Source organism: Tamandua tetradactyla, chromosome 3, assembly GCF_023851605.1.
Source record: "Tamandua tetradactyla isolate mTamTet1 chromosome 3, mTamTet1.pri, whole genome shotgun sequence".
NCBI lineage: Eukaryota > Metazoa > Chordata > Mammalia > Pilosa > Myrmecophagidae > Tamandua > Tamandua tetradactyla.
In genome coordinates this window covers 133,039,867-133,067,050 of record NC_135329.1, presented here as the reverse complement: position 1 = coordinate 133,067,050, position 27,184 = coordinate 133,039,867, and the positions used below count along the sequence as shown (strand labels likewise).

The following is a 27,184-nucleotide window of genomic DNA, read 5'->3' as shown; positions in this document are numbered from 1 at the left end:
TCCTAATATCTACTTGAGCTTAGATAAAGAATCTAAGACTAAGCTCTCCTCAAAAGTTGATGGAAGAGTCCTTTCCTTTCTAGAACTTGAATCGCTTGACTTTTCCACCACTCACTCTTCCTCGGCAGTATGGTAATTTCCCATTTAGCAAAAAATATCCTGTGTGGGAAGCACCACATCATCTGGTGTTTTTGAAGCTCCAGTAAAATGAGTCACTGCACCATCATAGGAAAAACCTTGAAATCTTCCCTGTAGGACTAAGAGTAAAGCTTCATTATGTAACCTCAAACTCTCCAGAGGGCTGGTGAGTAAATCCCAGATTATAGAATTAAAGCAGATAAAATCATATTGGTGATGCTGATGAAACAAAAGCCATACCCAAAGAACGAATTCCAGGTAATTATGCTTCTCTGCTAGGACCATACCCTCAGGCTGCTAGTGCCAAGAGCAGCCAGTCATTAGTTTGTCTCATAGTTTGGGGGGAAAAATATGCCATTTGTCATTATCAGAACTGCACACCCATAAATTTTACAGAGTGGATGCTGATTGACTAAGCCTAGAAACTTCCACCCATGTCTCCTTTCCTTACATTCTGGCCCAATGTGTGCTTGTCCCATTTAATAACTTTGAAGAAAACGAGACCAAAATAAAAATCTCCTCAATTAAAAGCCATAAAAAGGCTCCAGAGCTCCACACAACAAAGAATTATTTTTGAGAGCGCCTAATCAATAATATCCCTTTTCCTCATCCCCAGATTAGGAACCAATTAAGTTAGACTGAGGAGTCAGGGAGATGAAGACCAAATGCTAGCTTTATTACTGGTAAAGTCTGTTTGAGAAACATGGCTAAGGTGTGTGGCTTCCTAATATTGCATCCCAGAATGGCACAAACATGGGCACGACTGGACAGCCCCAGAGGTCCCTTGTGAAGCTGGCACTGTCTCACCTACAGCTCTGAGGGATAGATCAAAGGCATGTTCTCTACAGGCAGAAAGATGCTTGGAGGAAGGTGGGAAAAGGAGTGAGCTCCTCATGCGTCTTCTCCCGGAACTCACCATGAAAAGGTCATCCCTCCGGTGCTTTAGTGGGCCCCAGTTTGCCACTCTGAGGACACTCCCTCTACCCAGAAGGAAACACTGAGAAGGGACCAGTGAATATCTACCCCCAATGCCATGTTTGCTGCTCCTAACCATTGGTTATCTGAACAAATGTATCCTTTAATAGTGTATTTACAGGTATTATTTTATTCTATAGTTCAAGTAAGTTATAGATAATCAGTACTTATATTTATAAGTCTTGTTAAAATGTCCCGTTTGTGCACAGAGAACCTGAATTCCATGTTGAAACACATAGTGGACGCTGGTGTGCCCCTCAGATCTCCCCCCTTCAGGATGAATCAGTCCTTTTCCCACAACAGAGTGCTGGTGGCTGCCAGCTCACCAGTAGCTGCCCTCCTGCCTGGAGACTGCTTTTCTCAGGCCACATCCTATGACTAGGGAGGCACCTCTGCTGGCCATCCTAGCTCCACAGCTGCCCGTGGGGTTGGCTAAGACTCTGCGGTGGCCACCGCAGTCCCCCTGCTCCCTGTGCCCCATCCCACCTCCCCCACCCCCACAGGGGTTCATCTGAGTAGCACTTGCTGATAAACTTCTGGCACAGAAAATTCCGTTTGGGTCTATGTCCCAAGACTGGGACCTGCTGCAGCATATTTGCACAGAAAACACATTCGAAATAATTTTTTCTTCTGTATGTATTCATTGCATTAAAAACCATGCTGGATTTTACCCACCAGAAGTAACTGAATATAGAAGCCAGAGGGCAGATTAAAAATACATCCTGGGTACTGGTGAAGGTTCTTTATGATAAAGTCACAACTAAATCTGCCTCAATACAGCATGACATCTTCCCAGAAGGCTGTTTGCTATGGCCATTTCTGGGAATCATCAGTATAATTAGATCTGAGATACATGGGTCACTTTGGAGAAGGGCACAGGCAACGTGCCCTCTCCTGTCTGTTCTCTGATTGGACTCTGACTCTGTGTGGAGTTGAGATGTAACTTCAAAGGTGATGTTTATGTCTCTATGATGTTACTTAAAATGTGATGTTTACGTCTCCCTTAAAAGGGAAAAATGTGTGTACAGAATTAAGAGAAGTACTTAAACCTGATACCTGATACTAATCACAGATACAACCCAGCAGTTCTTATTGAAAAATATGTCGGTTGTTTTTAAAATAAGCTTGTTTTTGTTTTAATCCTCCACACAGGCCCAGGCCTCCCCATTTCCACCCTTCACGATGGCCACACTGATCAAGGTACTCGCTCTCTTGCATGCTACTTTCTCTAAAGAAATCCTGATTGCGCTGAGCTACTACGCTAGAGTACATCCACTGTTCTATAGGAAGCAGGACAGTTTCCCACACTGACAAAGTGAATTTATTTATTTATCTGTAGTCTGAACCTGGCATAATCCAGATGAGTTATATGGAAGGGATGAATCCTACCTTTCCAGTTGGCCTTGGAAAAAGAGCAGAAGCTTCGAATTGGAAGAAAGCAGGGCATTCCGGACAACCTCCCTCCCAGATAAAAACTCCTGTTTTTTTGTAACATCCCAAACTGGAGACAAATTCCAGATATAACTTCTCCGGTTCAGAGCAGAGGGTGACTATCACACTAGCTTTTTTTGTTTTAACAGCTACATCACACTGTTGCCACATATGAAAGCCCCGAAATTTGGGGGCTCTTTCCATTTTCAACTGCCATCAAGCCAGCCCTCCTTCATCCTGTCTTTGTGATATTGGTTCACAACAGTTCACAGCTCAAAGATGACCGTTTTTGCTCTCAACAGAGTGATGCAAGTGTATAATTGGTCTGGTACTTCTCCTGCTGGTTCTCCATTACATTTTGATTTAGTATTAAATAACATCATAGGACAGGAGTTACTGGGGACTAGAGACAATGAACGACAAGCAGGTAGTACTTCCTTCAGCGCTCCTGCCTGCAGTTGCCCTTAGACAGTTTTGGTGGCAAGTCAGGATGCTGCTTTGAGATTAGTTTGGCTGCCAGCCCAATGGCTCAAGTCTAGGTGAAAATAAGATAATAAGGAAATACAGAGTCAATTCAAGAGTTCTGGACAGGACCTTCAGTGTTATAAATGGCACTGTGAATTTAGGCGCATCCTGACGTTATTATTGTTTTAACCATTCATCTAATAATGAAACACTTTAAAAAAAAAACAGACTGCATTTCTCAGTTGGGCTTATTCAAGTTTCAATTAGAGAAGTTTGAAAGCAATATTGCTTTCTAGTTTGTAAGCTTTTGTCTTAATGCAAATCACCATAGATGTATAATATCCATTTCATCATGACTGCAAAATAAAGGTGAGCTTCCCTTTTCCCATAACATGAATTTCTGCTTTCTTAATATCCTTGTCATTTTCCTGCCAGATACTTCATCTAATACTTACAAAACAGGCACAGTGTGTTCCTTTCACTACCATTTATGTATACGTGAATTTCATCCAGCTCACCAAGTAGAAAGCAAATTCTTTTAGGACAGAATTCCCCAAACTTGTCTTATGATGAAATTCACTAATATGCTTATTATAAACACAGATTTTCATACCCACCCTTGGATATCAAGTTCAATCAATCTTGGATTGGACCAAGGAACCTGAACTTTTTGTAGAATGCTCTGGGCATTTTTGGGAGCTGCTGTTTTAGAGGAGATGCAGTGTCTTCTATTTATTGGTAGTTTTCTCACCCGTTTTCCACTGCCTTTGAAGATTACAGTAATCTACATTCAACAAGTAGTCACTGAGTATCTACCACATTAAGCCAGACACCATGCAGGCACTAGATCTGTCCAAACAGATCCCAAGTCAGACACCACACCTGTCCTTGAGGAGAGTACAGACCAGTGAGGAAGCAAAATGTGTGAATGGGCAGTTACGGTACAGTGTGGCGAGTACTGTGAAAGGGGAAATACAGAGGGCATGAAGTCACAAAAGGGCTCCTCATATGGGATTTTGAGGACAGAAAATGCTTCCTAATGATGGCTACATCAATCCTAAGACCTATGAATGTGAGGGAGGGATAGAAGTTGCTTGGATGAATATTGATGCTTTTTTGCTTAAAAAGGGGACTCATCATGGGGAGCAGGATAGGGGAGATGAATTCTGTTTCGGTTGTAGAGTTTGCGGGACTGGTAGTATACGCAAATGGAGTTGTCCTTTGGTTACATAGTTCTGGAAGTGAATGGCAGAGGATCGGTTTGGACTGAAGGTGATCACCAGATGATCAGTTTATGACTTGTTGATTAGGCCCTGGAAGTGGGTAAGATCCACAGAGTGGGATAACTGAGGGCAGACAGGGATAGTGGAAGGCGAGCCTAGAATAAAACGGTGTGGAAACTCACCACCGAAGTGATGGAAAGGGAAAGGTGAGCTGGCAAAGGAGATGGAGAGGGAGTAGAAGGAGGAAGACAAACTTGAGAGCGTGGTGTCATGGCAGGCAGGGGAGGAGAGGTTCTCAAGGAGGAGGAAGTGCTCGGGGGGGGTCAAACACTGCTCTTTGGATTTAGAAGAGGGAGATTCACACTCACTTGACCAGAGCCGTTTCAGGGGAGTGGTGGAGGTGGAAGTCACGTAAAATGAAGTGCAGGTATGCACGCAAGGTCAATAAACAAGACAGGGTTTTCAGTAAGCCTGACTGTGGTGAGGAGGGGAGCAGTAGAATGATAGCTGGAAGGAATTGATGGAGATTTAGTTTTATTTTTGAGAGATGACAACCATTTGAACATGGTTGAATGCTGATGGAAGAAATTAGGAACCAAAAGGGATTGAAAACAGAGTAGGAGGGCAGTTCCTGAGAAGCTGGGAGGGAAGAAGTCCCGATCTCTTGCATTGGAATTGACTTTTCCACAGATTCTTCACATAAATTTAATTAATGAACAATAAATCATATTTAAACGAAGATCACACGTAAAACCCCTCATTCTCACACTTGATGTCATCCTATTGAACATTCTATAAATGCATATAGAGTACATACTGCATGTCGGGTATTAGGTATTGAGTGTGCTGGGTATTGATTATACAATGATGCATGAAAGAAAGAAAAAGGTGCTGTCTGAAATGTAGCAGCCCTTACCAGGTGACAGGTTCTTAATGTAAAGCTAATAGAGAAACTCCGTGGCCACCCCTCACTCCCAAAGCCCTATGGAATTCCATTTCTCCTATAAGGAATGGGAAAATTGCCCATTTACTATCCATAAAAATGCACCCCTGGACTGTAGAAGCACTGGGTAAACTTTAGAATTAAATTTGTCATTTCAGTAAGTCATGAATCAGGAAAGTTCAACAGCTAGGAACAGAATGAAGAGGTCAAAGACATAGCAACCTAGCAACACTTGCATATTGTCTCCAACTTTCAATACTTGTGGTAAAATAAGAAAGAAAAGGGGGAGGGAGAGAAGAAGAGAGAGGGAGAAAGAGAGAAAGGGAGAGAAGCCATTCCGTATGCTTGCTTAGCTCCACCCAGGATTGATTTCCCTTAACTATGTGAGCTCCACATACAGAATCCACAAAGAAGAATGAAAAGCTGGCTGTAATGTAATCAGAATTGTATATTCATTTTATTTCTTTGGATTTACCACTAAGATCCCACAGGTACCCCCTTCCTGATGGATGGGATGCAAAGTTAAAGTGAAATTTACTATGTATCTTGTACAACTCATTTCCAAAACATCTATACTTGTACTAAGATTAAATATAACACGTTGAAGAAAAATGCCATAAGTATATGAAAACTGAGAGTTACAAGGGAAGCGGTTTGGCAAACTTAGTGTCATTCCAAGTGCTCCTCTGGTTCCCTGTGCTCAGGAACCACTTTTTAAAAAGGCACAAGAGCAAGAAGTCCACGCGATGGCTTTTGTAGCCATCACCATATCTCAGAAGGCATCCAGATGCTCTTTAAAAAAAATGCTATCAACTCCAATATTATATGAAAGATTAACTTCTGTACAAGACACCTCATACCAGTCTGAGCTCAAAATAAAATTTATAGAAAAGTCTTTATTGCTAGAACCCCTTTTACGTATACCACCAAACTACATCATTCTGAAGATCAATGGATTTGTTCAGTTTCAAAGATTACAGTGTTAAACATAACTGAGTTGAAGTATAAGTGGCACTTTTTTAGAAGATTTTTTAAGTATGAGAGCATGGTGTATTTATGCATTTTTTCTAAGATATAAAGTTACCTTCCGAGATAGAATTTCAAAGACTAGGATCTACAATAATTCATTTATAAAATAAATGTTCTGCATTAATCAAGAAGAACAGGAAGAGGTTAAAAAGTAAAAATAAATGATATTTGACTTCAGAAACTAGAAATTTAAAAACAAACTTTGTAATTAATTACAAGATGAATTATTTTAAATTTGTGGGTTCAGCAATCCAGCTTTTAATTCTACTAGATGTTTTAGTATACGAAGGAGGAGATGCCACCTATTCAGTCAAATCACAAGTTTCAGTCGGAGATGGGGAAATGTGGTTGCATACGAATTGTTGCTTCTGCAGTTGCACTCAAAATCTGATTTAATGCTATAGGGATCAGTTTAGGAGACAATGATTGAAATGTGTTGTTCTTCATGGGCTGGTACCTGCTTTAAAGGCTGGCTGAAAAGAATGTCCATCAATACAAGACTTGTTAAACAGTCCTTACACAGTTTCAATTTCGTCCATATTAAAGCCAAAGGAATTTTAAGAAAGAAAGTTGTTATGAAAACACAGTCATTAAAAATTAACATTTTATATTTTTTTTTTAGAAATTGACATCCTGGAAGAAAACAAGGAATTGGAAAATTCTTTGAAAAATATCCAGTTGCCTAAAGAAGAAATTAAGAAGCTTGAAGTGGATGAAATTAGTAAGATTTCTAAAAAATTAATTTAGAGATATGAATCTGCATACTTTTCCTGCTTTATGAAAAAATTATAGAGTACATGTTGCAGTCCAAACTCTGCAGTACATAACAGAATTTTAATTAAAGTAATCTTATTCTAACAATGTTGAGTTTCACGAAACATCTTAAAGTATTTGAAAATAAGATTGATTTTACACTTTTCCATGGCTCCATTTGAACAATGGCATATTAAAAACAGATCTTATCTAATTTTAATTTTAGAATGTGTGTCTCTAGAGCAAACACTAACTCAAGATTCATAGTCATTCACAATTAGACATAAAATATGTAATAAAAATGAATTTAAACATATTCTTGGTTCATCATAATTTACTGGATATGAATCAATTTTATGATGTATATTATTATTAAAGAAAAATAACAATGCCATGAGTACTTGTAATGAAGATTTTTCTCCTTTTTTTTCAAAGCTTTATGGTACAAGATGATTCTTCCTCCTCAGTTTGACAGATCAAAGAAGTATCCCCTGCTAATTCAAGTGTATGTAATATTTTCTTTGGTGTAAAAACTATTTACTGAAAATATGTTGGATGAAATACACATTTATGAGATAGAATGAACCATTCTCCTTGGTAACAGTTCATATTGGTGCTGTTTTTATGTATTCCTCAACTAATCAGAGTAAATAAAATATGGCTATTTAAAATAGATTGAGGAAGTTTTGAGATTTTTAGATGGACTTGCTTGCATTTGCTGTGTTAAATATCCTTTCTATGGCAAATTGCCGAATGTGTCAGAATACCTTTGAGATAGAGACATTGCAGCCAAGAAATATTGTAAATCATCTTAACATCTTATGTAATTGAGTTAGAAATGAAATAAAGGAATGGAATACATTTAGTGGAATCAGTGCTGACCTATACACAATTTGCTTAAAACACCATGCATTTTTTTAGTATATCTTATGTCTGCTTTTAGCAAGTGGCAGGTGGCAGAAATGACGAAAAACCCACACATATTCCTTGAAATGCCAACCCTAGATGTATCCGTTTTGGGGAATAGGAGAGGCTGTGTCCCAAAACAACTTCCTTGTAGCAAACCTGTGGGAAAAGCCTGGTCCTCTCTTGATTTTGAGCCAGTTCTAATGTCATTGTTATTTAAATTTCATCTCACATTTGTACTGGGAATCACTAGAGGTGATGCATGTGCATGATAGGAAGCTCAGTGTTATTAAAAAAAGATATGAAAGATTTTATTTTTTGTTTCCTTAGGTATGGTGGGCCCTGCAGTCAGAGTGTAAGGCCGATATTTGCTGTTAGTTGGATATCCTATCTTGCAAGTAAGGAAGGGGTGGTCATTGCCTTGGTGGATGGCCGAGGAACAGCTTTCCAAGGTGACAAGCTCCTCTATGCAGTGTATCGAAAGCTGGGCACTTATGAAGTTGATGACCAGATTGCAGCTGTCAGGTGAGCACCTTCCCGTGGAAATCGTGATGGTCATGCAATAACTGTCATAGATCACTTTTGGGTTTCTCCATTCTTAACGACTTAATTCTTTCTATTTTCCTAATTGGATCTAAGACTATCAATAATATTAAAGGGATATTTTTGCCCATTCATGGAAGAGAGCCAATAAAAGTATAAAAACATGCTTCATCGTGATAAATGAAAAACACCTCTTTGGATGTGTCAGCCAATCTCACATCCCTTGGATTTATGACGATGGTTAAGTGGCAGAAAAGGACATAACAATTTGTATAGCAATCTAGAGATGATCTGCAGTAAATCAAAACATCGGGATTTGATCAAGCACTGTAGATTCTGCCTCATAAGTTTAGAAATGGCTCAAAATTTCCTCAGCACCACATATTTTAGGCATTAGGCACTCATTTGTGGTTATATAAGCTGTCAAGTTTGGCACCGTTAGCATGAAGATGTTTGCCTATTTTAATTTGACAAAAAATATTCATTTTATGTACTAGAAATTAAATTACTAAAACATTTAGAGGAAAGACATTTTCATATTCTAAGTTCTTTCTTTCCAGCTATACTCTTAACCACAATTATTGGCTTGCTCAACTTTTCCTGAAACAAAAAGAATGTAGTCATCCAAATTGTTACTTCTTTGGAATCATGGCTCAAGTTCCTTCGGGATAATTCTCTGTAGTTGTTTGGTTTGTATTATTATAATGAAAGTAGGTGAAATTAGAGAATAATAGCTTATAAACGAAGAAAATACCATAGGCTGGTTGTATTCTCAGCCACGGATACACACACACACACACACACAAATAGCCAAAAATCAAGCAGGGAAGAACAATTTAGAAAACTCATTAGTATACTTCTCTTGTCGCCTTAATATCATTAATAGTTATTGAGTTCAGTGCAACATTCCCAACACAGATTGTATTTAAGAGTTGAAGCCAGACCTGAGTAACTCTTTTATGTATTTTTGTCTTTTATCAAAGCAGAAGAACAAAAAATATTTATTTCTTTAAATAGAAAAAAAAATAACTCTTTGCAAATTTATCTTCCATTCTCTGGAGTCCTACACATACACTTACACAATGAATATTAAATTAAAACAAAGACTGAGTAAAATCTGACAAACTAATAAGCAGATTATTAAATAGCACTACACTCTGAATCTATCATCCACTCTTAACTTCTGGGGGGGCTCCATCTTTCTTATTGATCCAGATTTTTGACCCTTCCACTGTACCATTTTTGAAAGAGGTTTCTGTCTGACAGAGAACTCTAGAAGAGGTTGCTGAAAGAAAAATGCCATTGAGAGATCAGTTTATCACAGAACGCCTGCAGAATGCTTTAATGATACTTAGTGGCACAACAGTACGTCATTAAAGACATAAAGACTTAGGTCTTTAAGGGATGTTTTAACACATGGTTCACATATATTTGTATTTATTGCATGCAGCAAGCACCAAGGACATGCAATCCCAGGACTTCATGAAAACACAGAGATGAAAATTATACATCACATATAATTCAGTTAGATCTTTTCCAAAGTTGGTGGAACTAAAAAGTGATTTTTTTTTTTTTGGCATTGGTAAAACAAAAAGAAAAAAAAATTATCATAACCCACCACCGCCGCAAAATTAAGTCATTATATTTTCTTGCACTTATTTAGCACCACAAATGCAGCCAATTTAAGAATAATACCTCAAGAAACAGAATAGGTAGCTTCTTAATGTGTTCCTTGAACGGAATGAAATTTTACACCTAAACTCAGGATACGGGCCTTAATGAAAATCACTATTTCTGATGTTCAGCTTATTGTTCACTAAGCTACAAATTCTACCAAATCTCACAATAACACCGATTTGTTTGGCATTTGGAATTGAAGATGGACAAGAGGTGGGAATTGGATACCTCTACTTTTTTGAGCCATTTTTAGGATTGAATCTGAGGAAAGTCTTCCTGCTACAGGACAGGCAAATGTTCACTCATTTACTCAGCCATTCAACCATAGATCAAATACTAATATATGCTATTGCAATGCACTCTGTATAAATTGTTCAATTTACAATCTATGCTTTCAGCGCATTCACAGTCTGGTAAAAATAGATAAGCTACATGCCTTCTGAGGGGACAGCATTTCTATTGGGTGGAGCTCTTCATAAACAGATCACAGCAAATACAAGATGGCTGTGTGAGCCTTTGTGAAGCACAAAGACAGCAGTAGGGATGGAAATTGGGGTTTGCCTTGGCTTTGCTTGACACCATTACTCTGTGAAAGTAAAAGAGAAGCCTGGGAATCTATTGCTTTGAGCAAAAGGATAGATTTATAAGGATAATCCTGGGAACGTGTCAACTACATGTCTCCCAAAGAAGCGTGTTAGGAATCAGACACCAAATGCCTAACCTGGAATTGGGATTGTAATCCCTCTATTGTAGCCCTCCAATTTTCCCCCAAAGAATGAAATCTGTCCCCTTAAATCTCTTATAAAATGCAATCTATCTAGATAGTCTACCTACCACAAGAAAATCATATGTATGTTTATTCAGAAATGACATTAGATACTACCCAGGGCCAAAATAAATAGATTCAAAGCCAAGCAGGAGAAAAGAAACCTCACAATGATACTGGACAAAGGCAGTGAATTCTCTGCCTGATGGCTCTAATGACCAATTCCTGAGACATTAGGGTTTCAAAGAGAGAAAGAGTTTATTACTAGACATGAAATAGGAGAACAGATGGCCTAGTGGCCCAAAAAGCTGTCTCTCCAAGTTTAGGAGGTTCAAAATTTTTATGGATTCTAACAAGGGGAGATGGAGTCATTATGATTTCAAATAGCAAATCTAAGCAGAAAGGGAGGCAGAATTATCATTTCAATAGCAAAGAGTAAGCAAAAATGATTTATTAATGTAAAAGGAGTAAAACTGGGGCTGCAATCAGTTAACAGCTAACTTAAATTTTTTTCATTAGCGTTGGGGCCTTTACCCTTTCAAGTTACTTTGAGAAAAGGACAACATAAAGCCGAGTAATAGCTCTTACAATCACAAAGGCACAAGATGAGGGCTTTTACAAATATTATTTGATATCAGGGCAGATGAGTTATAGTTCAGAGATTTCATGTATTTTTCTCTCTACTCTAATATACCGAAAAGAAAAAAAAAGGAATGTTTATATAATGATTTAGTAATCATAATCATCCCTTAAATCCTAACTTCTTGGTTACAACAACTTTTTTCTATCCAAAGAGAATGTATCAGAGGAGATGCTTGTGACATCAGAAGCATAAATGAAACTGGAACCTACTTTCTTCATGCTTCTCTGTGAACTATACATGTGTGGGACTCATAAGATTTTTCTACTGCTCATTTGGGGGTATCATAGGCATTTTTGACAGTCCCACAATTTTGAAATTTTATATGACTGGAAGGTCGGTGGTGGGGAAGAATTATGTGAGTAAATATCATATCATACCCTTATAAATAATGTTATAGATTTAGAACATTTCTAAAATAGGATAATAATTCATCAATAGCATTCCAAATTGACCATAGCCTCAAGCCATTTTTATGAGAGAAAAGTTTTAAAGTTTACCCAGCCTCCAAGATTAGAAAAGAATCCATTTCAATCATTACTAATGTTTTGTGGATTTAACTACAATACTGGCAATATTTCTGATAACCCTCCCAGAAGCAATTCAGAATTTGGAGGTGAATTTTATAGACTCATTGGTCTTGAAGTGCTCAGATTATCTAGGTAACCTTCAACCTGGTATTGCCACATTAAGTGTTAATGTTTCGTTTCCATGTTAACTATTGCACTATCACCACTTCCTGTAAATGTCATCCTTTCAGAATAAACCTAGGAAGGGAGCTGTTAAGAATTTCCTGTTACCATGTATCACTGGTTATTTGCTTTTTTACCCAGATACAAGGCAGTATTATTGCTAGCTTCTAGGAAATCATAAAAATCATGATAGATTTTATGGCAGAACTGTCTTCAAGCATTCATGTCAGGATTATTTTTTTTTAACAAAAAGAGTACAGCTTCTCTTCTTTCACTTGGCTTTGAAGTTTGGGGAGCAATCACTGAAGTGCTGCAACTTGCTGCCCATTTTTCTGGTTTACCATGAGCAGCATCTACACAGGTAGCAAATTTCTCTTTGCCACTGCATTTCTTCCCTGTAGACTTCTCAATGTCCTTCAGAATCAGTGTTTGGTAAGCTGTGACTCACGGGGCCTCTTCCCATCTGTTTGTCCCGGGCACTTGCCCAACTCCTCTATGCATCTGAAACGTGCACATTGAATCAATGCAACAAGCAAAATGGTTGCTGTGAAATCCCTGTAAGCAAACCCTATTATAAAACCAATGAAAATCACCCAGATCTACTTCCAGAGAAGAATGAGAAAGGACATTAATAATAATGAGAAGAGAACAAAAGGATAGTGTTTTGTCTCACTTTGGCTTCCCAGTCCTCCCCCCATCATTGAGGCCTCTGCAATGGCTCCTGCACTTTGCTTCTTTCTACCACTGCTCCTGGGGCTCCATGATTTTCTTAAGTTTGGTCAAACCACCCCCATCACCACCTCCCACCCCCAATAAATTCTTATTGCTCCAGAACACCAGCCATCCTCAAGGAAACACTTTTGTTTGGCACCAGCTTTACGAAGTTATGCTTCCTGAGGACTTCCCATGACTTTTTAAAGGTTGTTCTTCACCATGGACCCTTGTTCCCAAGGAAAGATTTATTTTCAAAAGAAAATTGCTAATGGATGCTATTCTTGTAACGGAGCTAAAATGATTCCTTTCTGTTTTCTAAAAGATTCATGTGGCTGTTCATACTGTGCTGAATTGAGGGGCCCTAAGCATAAAGCGGGAGAGAGGTAGACATTTTTCTCAGGTTGGCTACAAAGGCAATGGTGACTATGACTAATATGTAAACAAGAAAGGTAATGAGAAACTGATAGAATTTAAAACAGCAACAACAAAACCTTCTTTCCAAAAGCTGGGACTTTGGAAATTTGGTTCTAATCATGGTGCTGCCACTTCCTGTGTTAGTATGAGCTAGTTCTTGACATCTATAAGTCCCAAGCTACAAAATCAAGATACCGAGCTTTACCACCCTGAAAGTAGGGTGTGATGAATGTGTATTAGAGTCTGAGAGTGTTCTTTTATCCTTTGCAGAAAGCATGGTAATACTGTTTTAATTATTTTTAAATGTAGCTTTATTATGCATGTGTTTAAACAAAGAAAACATGCGTTTCTATTAAATCTTTGGATTAAATATGCTTGTGTAGTGAAGTAAATGTCATGTGTACACACTTAAAATTCTAAAAATTTATTTCTTTTACTTTAGAAAATTCATAGAAATGGGTTTCATTGATGAAAAAAGAATAGCCATATGGGGCTGGGTGAGTTGTTTTATATTTTTTATGCCTATTATTCAGTTCAGCAGTCATCATTTTCCAAAGTGTTCGCTTTTAAGGTTTCTCATGAAATGTTAATGTTGCAACATAATTTAATCTGTCAATGGAAACAGTCAGTTTGGAAAATTTGGGCTTCAAAGTGGTGGTTTCAAGTTGTGTTCCTTTTTTTCAGTCATTTAGTTTCTTTCTGGGATATATTTTTCTTTATTTTTTCATAATAAGACTATAGCACACCAAACAGAACTATGTCCACTATCAAATTAGAGAGGCAAAATACATACTTTTTATTTCACATTTCATTTTTATTGGAAGTTTAGCTAAATCTTGGAATTAGAGGGACTTTTACAGTATAAATTCCATAGTCCCTAACCTAGCCCAGTCATGTCTTAAGTATTTTGGCAATCAAATTCTTTGACCGGACTTAATTTCAATTTGTGTTAACTGGTGAGAAGTATTATTCAGTTTCCTAGTTACATGTCATGTAACTAGGAAATGGAGATAATTTTCCAGGTTTGAGGCATTGCATGGGTTTTAAAAATGCATATAAAAGGAAGTGACAGAACATACAGGAATAGGCAACGAGGTCGCTGGAAAGTTTAGAGAAATATTGGAAGGAGTTTAAGTTTGCCCATTATAAATTATGATAATTATTCTTCAAAGAAGATTTCCTGTATCACTTTTTGGTCTGAATTTGTACATTTGCAAGTTAATTTGCAGCCATTCGTGCTTGGTTTGTTTTTCTTGGCTGTTTTCTCTAAGAGCGGCCTGCACAAGATGGAGGGAATGAAACCCAATATTCAAAGGAATCTGCAGGATTCAGCTCAACTCCCAACTCAGTGACCAGATGAAGAACTGTTGTAAATTGGGGGAAAACTTGTTATATCAAGCCATTTGGTCCTTCTTCAAACTATCAAATGTTAAATATCTAAACAGAATGGAATTCAAATGGGTGGAAATAAGTGAAATATTTTTATGGTGAAATATTTCAGATAAGAACTTTCCTACAGTCCATTTATATGTAATGTCCTAAAGTAAAGATTCAGACTTCATGTTAAATACTTATATAAACTCATTTTAGCCTTTCTCTTAGAGCTGCAACTTTTCTTTTCCTGCAGGTTTTGGAATAATCACAAGGTAGAACTCTTCATTACATTTCTAGAACATTCTAGATATTAGTTTGGTAGAGAACCATTTACACAAGATGAATTAAGGAACCCACTCATCACCCAAAAATATCGCCCACATCAGCCTGAAATTCTTCAATAAGAGATGCTCACCACCTCTAATTATGCAAATGTCTCTGGAAAGAATAGCACGTTAGGCCGCCTTCATTTCTATTTTCCAACATGGAAGAGATTGTGAGGTAGTGGGAAAAGAAAAGTCTAAGTGGCCTGCCATTGGACCAAGACTGAAAAGCCCCCAGATCAGCTGGAGGTGTCAGAGGGTGGGAAAATAATTGAAACCACACCATTTATATCTTTGGGTTTAAGACCAATTGGTATTTATTAATCCATCTTTTTGATCACTCACTCATTCACTCTTTCATCCATATGTATTTACTATGTAATGGATTGGATTTGAACTAGTTCTTGTGCTAGATTCTTTAGGTGATGAAAAGATGACATGATGGGTAAGATATAGAGCTGGACTTCTTGTGAGGAAAAAAAAAAGAGAAGAATGGTTAATTCTGGCTGTGGAAGTTAAGGGAAAATTCAGAAATGAGGTGACATTTGAGCTTGTTGAAAACAGATTAGCTCAAAGGCATTCCAGGCAGAGTAAAGATCCCATTGACCATGTCCTTATTTAACCAAAAGCAGGACCTGTGTGGGAAACTCTTGAGTTGATCAGAAATGCCTAAAACTTTGAAGGTTAAAGCATACACTTAGGAAAGTATAGAAAGTATAGAAAATGAGTCTAGAGAAATAGGTAGCAGCCAGATAAACCATTTTACGCCATATGAAAGAAAGTGGACTCTATCCATCATTCCAGGACCCCTTTCTCTTTTCATTCTATTTATCTATAATCATTACATTATCTGCACTCCCTCCCTTCCTCTTCTTCCATTCTGTCTCTAAAAATGATGGTTTCCGGTGAATGACCTTGACCTTCCCTGCTCTTCACTTCCTTGGGCCAACGTATGTGGTTTCAAAGTGATGACAGCCAGATCCCTACCACCAGCCCCCACCTCTCTTCTGAGCTCCACATTTCAAATGCCTCAAATGCCTCAAATGTCTTACGGGGCCCTAAGCTAAATTTGTTCTAGTCTATTTGAAAACAAATGCTCATCTTCCCAAAGGGCCTCACCGTGCATCTAGCTACCCAAATTAGACAGCTTAGAGCTATTTTCAACTTCCCTCTCTGACTCCAACATTCCTTTGGTTCGTAAGTTCTGTCAAGTCTGCCTTCAAATATCTAAATCTGTTCTTTTCTCCCTATTCCCATTGAAATTGTCTTTCTTTAAGGTTAAACCAGAGCCTCTCAAACTTTAGTTTGCATAAGAAACACCTGAGAGCTTGTTAAAACACAGCTTCTGGGGCCCACCACTGGAGACTCTGATTCAGTATTCTGGGCCCTGAGAGTTGCATGCCTGACAAGATTCCAGGTGATGCGGATGGTTCTGGTTCATGGACATTAGTTTGGGTGGCACTAGCTGAAACTATCCCATTTGTCTCTTAACTTGCCTCCCTTCTTTGGCATCTCAAGCTCCAATGTTGCTAATGAAGTTATCTTTCCAATACATAATTCTTACCTTGTTGCTATCTTGCTTACATATTTCCCATGGTTCCACATTACCCTCAGGGTAAAGCCAAACACATTTCCTTGCATGCAATGCTCTTGGCAGTCTGGGCCCAACCTACATTTCCAGTCTCACCACTCTCTACTTCCCCCCCTTCCCTCTCCAGATCTTAAGTCATATGCTTTCTTGTTCTCAGCTTTTAATACATGAGGCTCCCTGCTCCTGGGAAGCCTATCCTCTTTTCCCATTCACTGCCTTTTTCCCAGTCCAAAATGGAAACTTACTTGCTCTTTAAAACCCGACTCATATATCACTTTCTTCGTGCTCCAGTAGCTCTTTATCTTGATTTCATACGGATTATCATCATTTACCTTGGTTTCTCTCAGAAGAATGTTAAGTTCATCAAGGGAACAGACTGCATCATTTTTTAACATATTTCTCAAGTGTTTAGTGTAGCATTTGGCGATATCAGGCATTGTGATATTGTTTAAACTGTCAACATCTCCCCAAAATGTTTCCTATTAACCCCAGAATATTTTTCAGGAAAATGTTCTCTGGTCTAACAAGCTAGGTAAATCATGCATTCTATCTAACCATGTATATAGGCCTGCAAAGAAACCTATTTAATTTTAACATAGCATTACCAAAAAGTATTTGATTCCACAATTCCTTATCCTTCCTCCACCTGAAAACACGTTAATAATATTTTCCAGATATCTCTATGAGGCATGTTCTTGAAGGCAGTAGGGGAGTGATAATATTGTCTTAGAAAGATAATCTGGCCTCAGAGTAGAGTGTGGACCGATGTGGAGAGCTGCAATAACTGAGAACAAATACCAAGGGTCTGAATTTAGGCAGTGACCTAGGAGCTGAGAAGAGCTCTGGGTGGTCGTTTACAGTGTAATAAGAGGATGGTATTGGCAATGACATGAGAATTATTCTGCTGTTATTATGTTCCAAATCAGGGAAGAATGTTGTTTGTTTTAGGTACTTCAGTGATCTCAGGAATATGCTATCCCTACCCAGACAGAATTTCCTGGAGTCAACTGGTCAATAAATTGCAAGGCCTGCATTTCCCTCCATTATCTAGATCACGAAAGGGGGAGAAGGCATTTTTTTTATTTTCCCTTTTCATTTTGCCAACTTAAACCAAAATTCAGCAATACTGCTTTCAGCTGCTTATTAAATTCCACTATGCCCCCAGCACTGTGCCTGAGAGGTATGTTCATGACAATGGTTCTTAACCGGGAGTTATTTTGCCCCCCAGGGGACATGTAGCCATGGCTGAAGATGTTTTCAGTTGTCCTCATTGGGAATAGGAGTGCTACTAGCATCTACTGGGAAGAAGTCAGGGGTCCTGATACCCTACAATGCACAGAACAACCCATTCGACAGTTACCCAGTTCCAAATGTCAGTGTGCCGAGGTTGAGAAGGCCTGGTTTATGCAATGAAGAATTGAAGCAATTATTCTGCAATTGAAGAGCAGTGGGGTTTTGCTTCAAGTATTAAAATAACAGCCTCATTTATGGGCTTTGCTTTGTTAATATAGGCCTAGCCAGGTGGTGTTGAATAAGCATTAGTTCATGGCTTGATCTCAGGTCCTTTCTCTTCCAGTGACTTGAGCAATTTGAATTGCTATATGTGATAGGTAACAATGTAGAAGTAGGATAAATGTACCTCTAGTGAGACTCTATTAGACTCTGAACTTAAAGTTTCCCATAAGAATTGCCTTAGTGTAGGGATGTAAAGCAAAGTGCATGGATTTCAGAGTCAGGCTTTCTGGGTTCAAGTCCCAGCTCTGCTGCCTACTGATTCCATAGCCTCTGCCCCAGTTAACTGAACCTCTGAAATTTAATAGTGAGTTATGGTAATAGTTTCTTCACAAAGTCACTCTAAGGATTGGATGACTTAATAGGAAAGTCAAATATTCAACAAATATTTGTATTATTCCTGCTGTGTGTCAGCCCCTATTCCAAGTCCTGAGAGCACATCGATTAACAAGACAAACAAAAATCTCTACCTTCATGGGGTTGGGAATGGGTGGGGAAAAAGACAACAAGCACGATAAGTAAAATAAATGAGATGCAAAATGTTGATAAGTACTATGGAGGGATTAAAAAAGAAAATGCAAATAAGAACCAGGGCTGTGGCGATTTTAAATCCGAAGGGCAGGAAAAGCTCTCCTGAGAATATGAAATTTGAGCAGAGGTTTGAAGAGGTTAGGAAGCAAGGCAGGTGAGTTTCTGGAAAAAGAGCATTCCAGGCAGCGGGTCACAGCATTTGCTAAACTCCTGAGGTTAGATCATGCTTGGAGAGTTCGAAGAATAGCAAGAGCCACTGAGCGAGGGCAACAGGGCAACAGGGCAAGTGGGGAGGCAAGAGGCCAGGGGTGGGAGACATTGCCTGGAACCACAAAGAACACTGGAATAATTTTAGCCATACAAATGTTAGCTAGTTATCATTATTACCTTTAGGTAAAATGTCCCAATGTGCATTATGGTTCACATAAGATGTTCCATAAGTCCTCTCAAAATTCTGTGCCCTTTTTAAAGCCATCTCTCATTTATACAAAATGGCAAGGCATCTAAGTGCAAAGGACAAGATTCTAGAATTCTCATGGCCAGTCTGCTCCGTGGGTTCTTTTCTCACGGCAACTCCCACTCTGCCTGGGAGTCCACCCAGGGGTAGAAAAAAGTCAACTCAGTTTTTTTTGTTGTTTTTTTTTTTTCTCTTCTCATTTCTACAATAGGAATTGCTTTTCCAAGCTGCCTGAGAATTTAAAGTACACCTTTTTTATTGTTCCACAGCTACAGTAGCTTTTGCTCTTCTTCCTAGAATTTGATTTCATTCTGAAAACATGAATATGCTATTTAAATATAGCTCTCTCCTCTGATCGATGAGTAAATATGGATTAATAATTCTAAGATTTTTAACGAAATATTAAAAAACTTTTTGACTATGTGCAAATGTTTTCAATTGCAAATCTTATTTCGAGCTGTTTCCTGCTCTGGAGCACAGGGGAGAAGCAAGATTCCATTATGTTATTTGGGGTGAGTGCACTTTTCCAATATAGTAGTACACAAAACTATTTTCTAAGGGATATACCATGCTCTCTACTCACATTCAAACCTGAAATTAGGAAGGAAGGAGAAGCCTTCCATTTCAGTAATAGTAATAGCTGTTCAACTATTATCAGAACAAATTATTTTTGTATTATCAAAGATTGAAACTGATAGAAAATTTTTACTTCTAAAGTGATTTTCAAACCCAAAGGTTCTTCTTTTTTTAAAAAAATGTATGTTTTTTGCCTTTTAAAACATATTTTACATCTCCAATTGTAATAAAAAGAGGTCAGAGTATAACTGGAACTGCCTCTTTTTTTCTGTGTTTTGTGGTCAGGAGTCCTTTGTAAAGGTCTCCCTAACTGGGAAAATAAAACCATACATCTCGTTAGAGAGTTCTTTGTTTAACTATTCAATTCAGCAAGATTGCTTTGCTTATTTCTCCCACTCCATCAGAAATGTATATTTCATAGATAGATACTAGACTCCTGCCACTGCCTTGCCTCCATCCCCCCACCCCCCATTATCTTTTCTCTCTCTTCCTTTCTCTCTTGCTCATTCTCACTGTCTGACATTCTTTCTCCCTCTCTACAGATTAAATTTTCCTGTGGCAAAGGATGAGATGAGCTGCCTGATTTGAGGGCAGTAATTCCCAGAAATTTGTGGCTTTTAAGGTCCTATAGGCAAGGCATGTCCTTAGTTGGTGAATCACACTGTCCCCTTAAGACTTGTAGGAACGTCCCTATGTTGGCAATGTGGGTAAACACTGAGACCCACTTATTAATGAGGCGCATATATTTTTTTAATCCATATCCCAGAACACTTCTTAATACATGCTCCCAGGAGAAGTATTTCTCTCTCATCAAGTTAATACAAACTGAATTTACCTTCCAGGGGGATTGCAGTCTAACCGTGGTACACTTTTCATCACTTCATGTTTAGCAATAGGTTCTAATTTCCAGTGATGGGGCAAACATCTATTTCTGCTATCAGGGTCCTATTTCTGAATCACCTGTTGATCCCTCAGAGAAGGAAATCAGTGAGAGTTAAACCTAGTCTGATTCTGTAATTACTATCCCTTTTGTATTTCTTTGCCTTTACCTTAAATTAGTGGAAGAAAATGTGAGTTCTTTAAAGACACCAACAGCTGTCTTTGAGCTGTTGTCAGAAATCCTCAAACAGAACGCATAACACTACATCATACACAAATTCTGCCATGTCTGAAACTAACCAGAAGGCTCCTGTGTCCTTCCCTTGCTGTTTTGTTATGACAGTTATAAGCAAATACATAGATGCAAGTAAATAATAAATGCCTATGAGTTCTGATTCACAGGACTTTTGCAAACTGTGGGAGGTACCTGGCATTTACATTTTGGGAAGAATTGTGATTTACTTTCAAGTTAATGCCTCTTTTTCTTCTAGCAAGGTCTTAGCTGGAAAAATACAGAGAGGAGAAAAGAGAAACTTTAGCAGAAAAATTGCAATTATATGCTTGTTCCTGTTTCTTAAACTTCTTTGACTATGTTTGGGCTTATTCTGATCAGCATACCAAGTGTTTATAGGGGTGAAATGACTGCCCTGTCCAGTGGCACTTACTGCTGAGTGTGCAAGAGAGCCATTTAATCTACTCTTTTCTGTATTCCCATTTGCACTTAAACTAGAGTTGCTATAAAAATATGGAGGAGAGCAGATAAATGCAGACAAATCGAGGCTGACTTGTAACAATGTTTCTACAGTCCTATGGAGGCTATGTCTCCTCACTGGCCCTTGCATCCGGAACTGGTCTTTTCAAATGTGGAATAGCAGTGGCTCCAGTTTCCAGCTGGGAATATTACGGTATGGGAACATGTTGTCTTGAAAACATTTAACACATAATTACTCTATATTTGAGCTGGCTAAGAAAACAAATTATGCAGTAAAATGCACCCCAGCGTCACCAGGGAAAATATAATTTACAAACAAAGTTGTTTATATGATTCTTTATAATCACATTGTAACAATCAAAAAAGTAAGGAAGGACTTTTCCATAATCCGATAAATCTTCTCTCCCAGAAACCTTGTGCCCCCTGCTGCACCAGATCTTTGAAATCAGAGCTAACTGTCCTTCTGCAGGCGCACAGTTGCAGCATTAACTGGCTTTTAAGCAGATCTGATGCAAATTCAGGCCTGGGCCAAGCAGTTCACCTCCACACCACAGTTTGCAGCTTGGAATCCAGGAATCAGAGAAACAGAAAATTTGTTTGAAAATTACGCTTCCCATCTATTCCTATTTTTATGATTAAAATCAGGGCAAGATGGATTATTTGAAAGTAACTCTAATCATTGTACAAAAAATAGCTTTCATCAGATCCTCTTCCCTGGATTGGAGTAGAAATGGGATCATTGTGGCTAGGGCTTGTAGGAAGTCTTTATTCAGAAAGAGATATGTGTTTTTGTCAGGGGGAGGAGGGAAATTATTGAGAATTGTCTTAATTCATCTACTAAGGTGCCTGTAGAAGTACTAGAAGTGGCTGCATTTGTGATTTCTTTTTTACCTCAACATTCCCCCATTGGAGGGCCTGGGTAGAAGTGAAGATGATATTAGATGTTCCTGTTTTCAAAATCTCTTTTTCCACTATCTTCCTCCCTTATCAAGGCAAAGTGTAGAGATGACACATATTCTTTAGGGCTGACTATAAGAATGGCCTTGGTGGAGCATTACAGTAAAATAAAGTCAGAACCCAACTTCAGTAGCACCACATGGGAGAATAGAAGAGCAGTTATTAAACCAGGAGGTCTTGTTAGTTGGTGAAAAGACATGTATCGCATGCAAACAACATATTCTTATGTATTTTATAGCATCTATCTACACAGAACGATTCATGGGTCTCCCAACAAAGGATGATAATCTTGACCACTATAAAGTAAGCATTTTATATTTTATTTAGGTCATTAATTTATTTCAATTGTGCTAATGAATTTTAAAACAGTCATTCAGAGTTTACAGTTTTAATTCTGGGTCCCCAAGCAACACAATGATTCTTTTGTTAACTACAAAACAGTAGGAGAAAGGAGTTGACTTCTTTTGGATTCTATTCTTTCTTTTCCATTGCTTCTTTCCCTAACCTCCCTTCTCCCTCCCCTCCCCCCCACCCCCCAGCCCCTCCACAGCTTGAGCGGGCATCATTTATGCCTAAGGTCTCACTCATATGTAACATATGACACATAAACTTTCAGTTTTCGAAGTAAGAATCAGATGGAAGTAATGCAAATGATGATGAAAATGTGTCGCTCCGACTCTTAAATATTTATCAACCAAAGCAATACATAATTTCAGTATTGGTGCTAAGTCCATTGCACAATGATTTAGCTAGTTTTCTATTAGAACTTGCAGCAACTAAAATGTTAATTTTTCCTCTTTTCCAGAATTCAACTGTGATGGCAAGAGCAGAATATTTCAGAAATGTAGACTATCTTCTCATCCACGGAACAGCAGATGGTGAGGTTTAAGCAAGACTCTTACACATAAAAATACTGAGCCAGCATCACTTTGTTTAAGAAACATTAAGCATCCTCCTATGCCTGTGCTCAGGGTCAGTACCTAAGAGTCAGCGACATTTCCATAAATGAGTGTGATTACTCACTGCTGACAATGTCGACCGCATGACTAGATCATTGCTGGTGTTCATTTCCAGGCTGTGCATTGTCACTCGACGCGCTCTGATATTTAGCAGCTCTTTAACTCTCTCTCTCTCTTTCTCTCTCTCTCTCTTTGTTGCAGATAATGTGCACTTTCAAAACTCAGCACAGATTGCTAAAGCTCTGGTTAATGCACAAGTGGATTTCCAGGCAATGGTACACAGTCTCGTTTTACTCACGCTCCCGGCCTTAGGCCCCGAAGCTAAAAGGAGGAATTGCATTTTTATTTCTTTAGTAAAACCTGACAAAGGCTGCAGAGTAGAGTAGGTAGAACATTAGCAAACAATCATGGCTCTTTCATTAACTCTGAGGGTCCCTAGAAAAGCCATTTAGCCTCTTAGGATCTCAGCTGAGTCACTTTATGAAATAAAGGGGTCAACAAAATTAGGTGACCTTCTAGCTCAAAAACCCAATAGTTCTGTGATCCAGTGTGTACATAAGTGCGGCTGTGTACCCCTGCAAAACCGGGGAGTCTCCAGAACAACTGGAAGATTCTGTTGGTTCAGTAAGAAACAATTGCAGGATATCATCAGAGACCACAAAGTCAGGCATCTCCGTTTGGGTAAGAAAGTCTTTTCATCTGTGTATTCTCAGCACCTGGCACATGCCTGGAGCATCACAGAAGCTCTTATTTTTACTGAATGAATGAATGAATGAATGAGCCAATTGAAAAATCCAAGTTACTTGAGGGCTAGGAGAAGGAAACAGAGTTCTAGGGAGACAGCCTCTGTTAGCTACCTTTTCCCATCTCGGTGGGCATAAAGTCTCCCTCCTGTTTCCCTAATATTAAACAAAAGGCGACCCCATTTTTTGGAAATGTAGTTTTAAAAATAATTTACAAAGGGCAAAGTAAGATTTTTCTGACGTTTCTTATTGTGACCATCTTAAAGCAAACACTTGCATCATGACCAGTGGCCATCTTTATTCAGTAAAAACAATATTATTATTGGCGCCTGATCAACAATAAGTTAAATTTATAATGCTCTCTACCTGCTTTTACGCAATGCTATTTTTACCTCCTATAAACGGTGTTTATGGTTATATGTGCCGTGGGTTTTCTGAAACAGAAAGGAATTAGATTCTCCGGCTAAAAGCCTCATGGAATTTTAGAGCCAGAAGGAGCCGGAGAGAAAACGAAATCCAACTCCTTCGTTTTTCAAATGAGAGAAGCGAAAGGACAGACCCATCACATTCATGCTGGAAGGCACGGCTCCTAATCACCCAGGAAGCTGGCTTCTAGGAAAGCTCAGCCGCGAGGATCTAAACATACCAACGTAAAAAATATGAAGCAGTAGTGAAGGTTGATAGTTATGTGTAAGTGATTTCAGTATTCGTAGGTGGGATTTCCCATCGTATTAGGAAACTTATCAGGTCCCGAGTGCAGGAAGAACCCCAAAGCTCACTGCACTAACACGGCGCCTTTCTCTCTCTGTGTTGCAGTGGTACTCCGATCAAAACCACGGCATCTCCGGCCTGTCCACGAACCATTTATACACCCACATGACCCACTTCTTAAAGCAGTGTTTTTCTTCTTCAGACTAGGAAGGGTAAAGATAAAAACCTGGGTCCCAATCAGAAAACGTCATGTAAATGCCTCCAACCGTTCGCTTATTTTGCTCTTTATGTTGTTGAAGTGCCGGCATCAACAGTAAATGAATCTAAAAGCCGGTAAGAAAATTCGGAGGACTCAGTTGTTCGACCTAGACTTTGTTCACATTTTCTCGTATTCTGGGGAAGAAGAGAAAAGGGAGCTCTGAATTTTGCTCTGGGCACAAACGATGTTCTATCATCTGTTCATTTGAGGAAAAAAATAAAGACTCATTTTATCTGTGCTTATTGATTTTTGGATATCAAGTTCTGTGTTCATGCTAGGGAAGGACATAATAATAAATGCCAGCACAGTAGGGAGGAGAAGAATCTAGAAGCAGTTTTTCAAAATTCTTAGAACTCCAAGTGCTGGAAAGGCTCAGAGTATGCAAACGAATTGTTCAGAAAATGCAGTGAATCAAATTTGAGATGCATTTTGTGGATGCACCTGACGTGTGCTCTCTCTGGAGGATTTCATACGGTCCCTCCAGGAAATGTTTATGAAGTTTCTCCCAAAGAATTTCTTCAACATTGCCAAAAGTGTTTGATAAGGATAAAATCAGAAATTTGAATTCAGGCTTCTTTTAAGAAATGCTTAAAATTTGGAAAAGTTCCTATATTTTGTGTCCCTTTTTAGAATCAGTAATGGTAACTGATTTCAGATGGCTAAACCAAACAAAATCAAACCAAACCAAACAAAATAAGTGAATAAATAAAATGGACGTGAATATCCAGAGAAGAAAAATCATGTATCTATAAAATTTTGCTAGGGTTTTAATTCTACACTTTAGAGTTCATTTTGAAAAAGCGAAACAGAAGAAACGATGCCTGCAGGCCCCAAGGCAGTGCTCTGCCAGCACCTGCCACTTTCCTTTAGAAGCCCTTGGGAGGCTTCACATCTCTACAGTCGCCACCTTATTGAAAAAAAAGGTCCAGCCAGGTTACCAGAAGATGTTTCTTGAATGAATGTTGGAAATACCCATCAAGTCACTGTCTAGGGGACTTTTCATTGATACGTTTCCCAGCACTGGCTTACTCTGGATAGTTCTTCCCCATCATTGGCTTGAGTCCTCCCAGTTACAGGTAGAAGTCCTCCATGGCTTGTCATGTTCTGTGGCTAGAAAAACTCATCCAGCCGTAGAACATAACAGCAGGAAGGAGCTTAGAGGGTCACAGACCACAGTCTCCACAGTGTTCTGATAATTCTCAATCTGGCTTTCTTTCCTGTACTGCTTTCTAAAGCCATACCTTCTACTCAGGCCACCGAGCCCCACCTCACGTGTCAGGAAGGGGCTCAGGGTGGTGGTCAGGGAGCATGAACAGCCCCACACAGATTCAGGATCGGTCATAGCCTCCCCACCCCCACCTCCATGGAAAGGCCAGTGTCCTAAAGTTCAAGGGAAGCAACTACCTTCTTTCTCTGCCTTGCTTTCAATAGCCTCTGAAGCAAGGCCAAGAGATTTCCTGATAGTTTTCTCATTATACAATTTTCCCAACTAGGAGCTGTGGTAGAGTATAACTAGTAAGCAACAGCCATTTCCCAATACTCGGTGTAGGGAGACAATAAGGGAATTACAAAGAATACTAAGCACACAAATCCTGTTACTTCAACTTGTTTTCTGCCTTTGTGAAATTTGTAATAAGCGGTCTCCAGCCTCAGGCCATTATTCTCACCACCACAGAGGCCACTTTCTAAAAGACAAACCTATTCCTGTCATTTTCTCCCTTAGAAGCTTCTGGTGATACCCCACTATCTACAAAATAATATTCAAACTCAACTTGATGATACATACAGCCCCCTTGACAATCTGTCCCCATTGATTCTTCAAAACCCTTCTGACCTCAGCCTCCATAGATGCTACATTTCCTCAAATATGCCATGTTTTTCCACCTCTCTGCACTTCGTGATATCCTAACTGTGCTGCCCAGTAGGGCAGCTACTAACCACATGTGACTATTTGAATTTAAATTGATTTAAATTAAATAAAATGAAAAAAATACAGCTCCTCAGTCTAGTCGCATTTGACACACTCAGTAGCCACATAAGACGAGAACATATTGGACAGAATAGCTATAGAACATTTCCATCATCATACAAAGTTCTATTGGACAATGCTATCCTGGAGGTATCTTCATAGCTCCAGGTCTTGGATCACAACCTGTCATATGGTTGATGCTTACCAATTTTTGAATGAATGGAAGCCCCAGTATTCATGGAAGACCCAAGTTTTCTACATTACCATTGATGGAGTCTCCCCTTACTCCTTTAGGTAGAATTATCCAGGCCTTCCTCAGGAC

At 38.8% G+C, this 27,184-nt stretch overlaps 1 protein-coding gene across 1 annotated transcript in view; it reads left to right on the top strand.

Moving 5' to 3' along the window:
- Positions 1-25,131, top strand: part of FAP (fibroblast activation protein alpha) — a 73,568-nt gene extending 48,437 nt beyond the window's left edge. Inside the window, exons 18-27 of the mRNA XM_077154014.1 lie at positions 2,266-2,313; positions 6,827-6,925; positions 7,393-7,462; positions 8,194-8,388; positions 13,752-13,806; positions 21,358-21,457; positions 22,460-22,524; positions 23,027-23,099; positions 23,382-23,455; positions 24,740-25,131. Of these exons, the coding sequence (XP_077010129.1) occupies positions 2,266-2,313; positions 6,827-6,925; positions 7,393-7,462; positions 8,194-8,388; positions 13,752-13,806; positions 21,358-21,457; positions 22,460-22,524; positions 23,027-23,099; positions 23,382-23,455; positions 24,740-24,841 (881 nt within the window). The 3' untranslated portion in view covers positions 24,842-25,131. The remainder of the gene's footprint in view (positions 1-2,265; positions 2,314-6,826; positions 6,926-7,392; positions 7,463-8,193; positions 8,389-13,751; positions 13,807-21,357; positions 21,458-22,459; positions 22,525-23,026; positions 23,100-23,381; positions 23,456-24,739) is intronic.
- The last annotated feature ends 2,053 nt before the right edge of the window (positions 25,132-27,184 follow it).